Source organism: Echinops telfairi, unplaced genomic scaffold (assembly GCF_000313985.2).
Source record: "Echinops telfairi isolate 266 unplaced genomic scaffold, ASM31398v2 ScPeMD7_655;HRSCAF=1070, whole genome shotgun sequence".
Classification (NCBI taxonomy): Eukaryota; Metazoa; Chordata; class Mammalia; order Afrosoricida; family Tenrecidae; genus Echinops; species Echinops telfairi.
The window spans coordinates 16874341-16875436 of NW_022104553.1; the positions used below are offsets into that span (position 1 = coordinate 16874341).

The 1096-nt window shown below is 55.8% G+C and overlaps 1 protein-coding gene across 1 annotated transcript in view; it reads right to left on the reverse strand.

The window, feature by feature from the left end:
* The window catches only part of SSC5D (scavenger receptor cysteine rich family member with 5 domains), a 33429-nt gene extending 32372 nt beyond the window's left edge, over positions 1-1057 (reverse strand). The window contains exon 1 of the mRNA XM_045292379.1: positions 971-1057. Coding sequence (XP_045148314.1) covers positions 971-1057 — 87 coding nt within the window. The remainder of the gene's footprint in view (positions 1-970) is intronic.
* Positions 1058-1096: the final 39 nt, after the last annotated feature.

The window sequence follows — 1096 nt, forward strand, 5'->3', positions numbered from 1 at the left end:
GGCTGGAGAGGAGGGAGGGAGGGTGTCCAGGCTGCAAACTGCTAACACCCACACGGGGAAGACGCCAGGCTTGAAACCAACCAGCAACTCAACTCTGGCTATCCAGACCTGGGGTGCAGGCAGCAGGCTGGGCCAGCGGGAGGTGGGCACAGCACCGACAGCAGCCCCCCACTGGCCTGCTCTCGGGGCCAGCCTGGGCAGGGGTTGGACGGAGTGCATCTGAGGCTGGGTGTGGAGAGGGCTGTGGCCTGCCATCAGGAAGGACTTCCTGGATGAGGAGGAGAGAAAATCAAGGGAGAGTCCCCTCCTCCCCATCCCCTCACCCCCTGAGTTTGAATCTGAGGGGAGGGGTGATTGAACTTAGGTGGCCCTCCGGACTCATAGATAGGAAATGGGGGGCAGGGAGACCTCTGTGTCTAAGTTTTCCGGGTGTGCGGGGAGTGAGAATCCCATGCACACTCACACAAATACACACACACACACTCATACACAATTACACACACACACTTGGGCACCCAATCACTCACACATTCACACACACACACACACTCATACACAATGATCCCCACACCCCCGGGCACAAGCATGTGTACACTTGCACACACTCACACTCACATTCATTCACTCATACACACACAATTACACTCACACACATGCACACTCGCTCATACATTCATCACACTCGGGTACACACTCACAACCACATGCACACTCGTGCAGTTACACGCATACACACTTGGCACACACATACACATTCACAACCACATGCACACTCGCTCATACACAGTTATACATTCACACATTTGGGCACACACACTCACTCATACACACTCGCCGCACACTCGCTCATGTGGTCACACACTCACACGCACACCTACACTTGCATACTCACACACACACACGCACACACTCACATGCTCTCTGCACCAGACACCCACACTCGCACACACATACTCATGCACACACTCACATCGTCTCGGCACCAGGCAGATGTGAGGTGGAAAAAATTCGGTAATGGGGGTGGTGAGTCAGGGGGCTGGCAGCGCTCGTCGGCCATGAGCTCATCGCCTCCCCCCTCTGGGTCTAGCCACCCCCC